The sequence below is a fragment of the Olea europaea genome, unplaced genomic scaffold, assembly GCF_002742605.1.
Source record: "Olea europaea var. sylvestris unplaced genomic scaffold, O_europaea_v1 scaffold537, whole genome shotgun sequence".
In the NCBI taxonomy this organism is placed as follows: Eukaryota; Viridiplantae; Streptophyta; class Magnoliopsida; order Lamiales; family Oleaceae; genus Olea; species Olea europaea.
Genome location: NW_019263695.1, coordinates 292,987 through 295,164, shown reverse-complemented (window position 1 = coordinate 295,164; position 2,178 = coordinate 292,987). Strand labels below are relative to the sequence as shown.

At 40.3% G+C, this 2,178-nt stretch overlaps 1 protein-coding gene across 1 annotated transcript in view; it reads left to right on the top strand.

The window, feature by feature from the left end:
* Nucleotides 1-1,505, top strand: part of LOC111388904 — a 1,759-nt gene extending 254 nt beyond the window's left edge. The window contains exons 2-4 of the mRNA XM_023013727.1: nucleotides 54-490; nucleotides 608-1,204; nucleotides 1,250-1,505. Coding sequence (XP_022869495.1) covers nucleotides 54-490; nucleotides 608-1,204; nucleotides 1,250-1,505 — 1,290 coding nt within the window. The remainder of the gene's footprint in view (nucleotides 1-53; nucleotides 491-607; nucleotides 1,205-1,249) is intronic.
* The last annotated feature ends 673 nt before the right edge of the window (nucleotides 1,506-2,178 follow it).

Below are 2,178 nucleotides of genomic sequence, written 5' to 3'. Positions count from 1 at the left end.
TAATTTTATTCAAGTGTCAATCATGTAATTATTGTTCAATTTTTATTTAATAGGATGATGATACGGTAATCCCCCACTGTCTAGGTTATTTCAACAATGATTCGGATAAAGAAGACATTACCTTCAATTATTCCGATTATATTTATAGCCCTGGGGAAGAAGACGACATGCTCTTTGCGGGAAATGTTTCCCAGAATGTTGAACTCGATGTGGGGAATTTGTTGGAAATAGCAGATGAATCTGACAATTCTGAATATGCACCCTTAGATGACATTCGAAGCATTCATTCTGATAGTGACGAAGTTGTTACATACCCAGAATTTGAAGGTGATGTAGATATGGTGGATCCCGTGCTTGAGGTAGAACTGAAGTTTAGGTCGAAAAAGGAGTTAAAGGTTGTGGTTAAAAACTTCAGCATTGCCAATAGGTTTGAGGTGCTCTTCTCGTATAATGATAGACACAGATTAGAAGGTCGTTGCAAAGATAAAAAGTGTCCATGACGTATTTGGGCTTCGCCGTTGGAGGAAGATTCTGCATGGCAGATTAAGTCGTTCGAATGGAATCGTACTTGTAGTAGAGCATTCAATAATATAAGTGTATCCGCTAGTTGGTTAGCCCTTACATACATTGAGACCTTTACTATTGCGCCAAAGTGGGATGTGAAATTGTTTAAAACAACTGTTTTGAAAGAGCATGGTGTAGAGATTAGCGACGCAAAGGCGTGGAGGGCTAGAAGATACGCTAAAGGGTTGCTTGGAGGATCGCTAGTTGGGCAATTTGGTTTGTTGGGTTCGTATGCAGCTGAGGTTGGGAGAACAAACCCAGGATCAACTGTTATTCTATCTTTAGACGAGCTTGTGTTTAAGGCGATTTATGTTTGCTTTGATGCTTGCAAAAAGGGCTTCTTAGGTGGTTGTAGACCCGTTATTTGCATAGATGGGTGCTTTTTGAAAGGTAATTTTGGTGGTCAGTTACTTGCTGCGGTGTGTATTGATAGGAATGATTGTATATTCCCAATTGCGAATGCCATTGTGGAAACTGAAAGTAATGCTAGTTGGTTGTGGTTCTTGAAACTGTTGGGGGGAGATTTGATGCTCGAAAATGCATATGGAGTCACAATTATGTCTGACAGACAAAAGGTGTTGGACAATATGGTGTTCGAGTTGTTTCCAATGGCTGAGCATCGATTTTGTGTAAGGCATATGTACTCCAACTTCTTTTACAAAGACTTTTAATCATTGACACTCAGGGATTTGTTGTGGAGAGCAACTAAGTCCACTTATTTGGCTGAGTTCACAGGTTGGATGGACAAGATTAAGGAGGAGAAGAAACCTGCCTGGGAGTGGTTATGTGCTAAACCGGCTGAGCAATGGTCTAAGTCCCACTTCATGACGGCTTCCAAATGTGAGATTTTATTAAACAATCTCTGTGAATGGTTTAACAACTACATAAAGGAAGCGAGGGAGAAGGATATTTTGACTCTCCTTCAGTCAATTCAAAACTAGGCGATGGTGCGGATGTACAAACGCCGCGATTTCATGGCAAGGAGTTCAAGCGATATATGTCCAAATATTTTAAAGAAACTTGAAAGTAGTATACGTGATTCATTTTCATGGGAAGCAATATTCAATGGGAAAATGCAATTTCAAATTTCTGGACCGTATTCCGTTAGTCAGTTTGTGGTAGATTTACAAACGAGGATATGCTCATGTAGAAAGTGGGATCTAACTGGTGTGCCTTGTCCACACGCAATAGCCGGCATCCGTGAGTGGGGTAAGGATCCTTTGCAGTTTGTGGACAAGAGCTACAAAGTTGCAACTTACTTAAAAGTTTACGGGCATTGCATATACCCTATAAATGGACCAACAATGTGGCCTTCAAGTGGCTTCGTCTCGGTGAAACCCCCAACTTGGGTGACCAAAAAAAGAGGCATGAAGCAGACAAAGCATCGAAGAGGGGTCGATGAAGCTGTATTGTCCAAAGAGAAGATGAGGAAGCTTGATAGGAGAGGAGATGGCAAGAAGAAATTGAAATGTAGTATTTGCGGTCAAAAGGGACATAATAAAAGATACCACTTGAACCATGCTTCACAGGCAAGCTATACAACAAACGAGGTATATACTAAGTCATAGTCATATGTGTATATCCTTTTTTATTTTATTTATTATGTTCATTGAC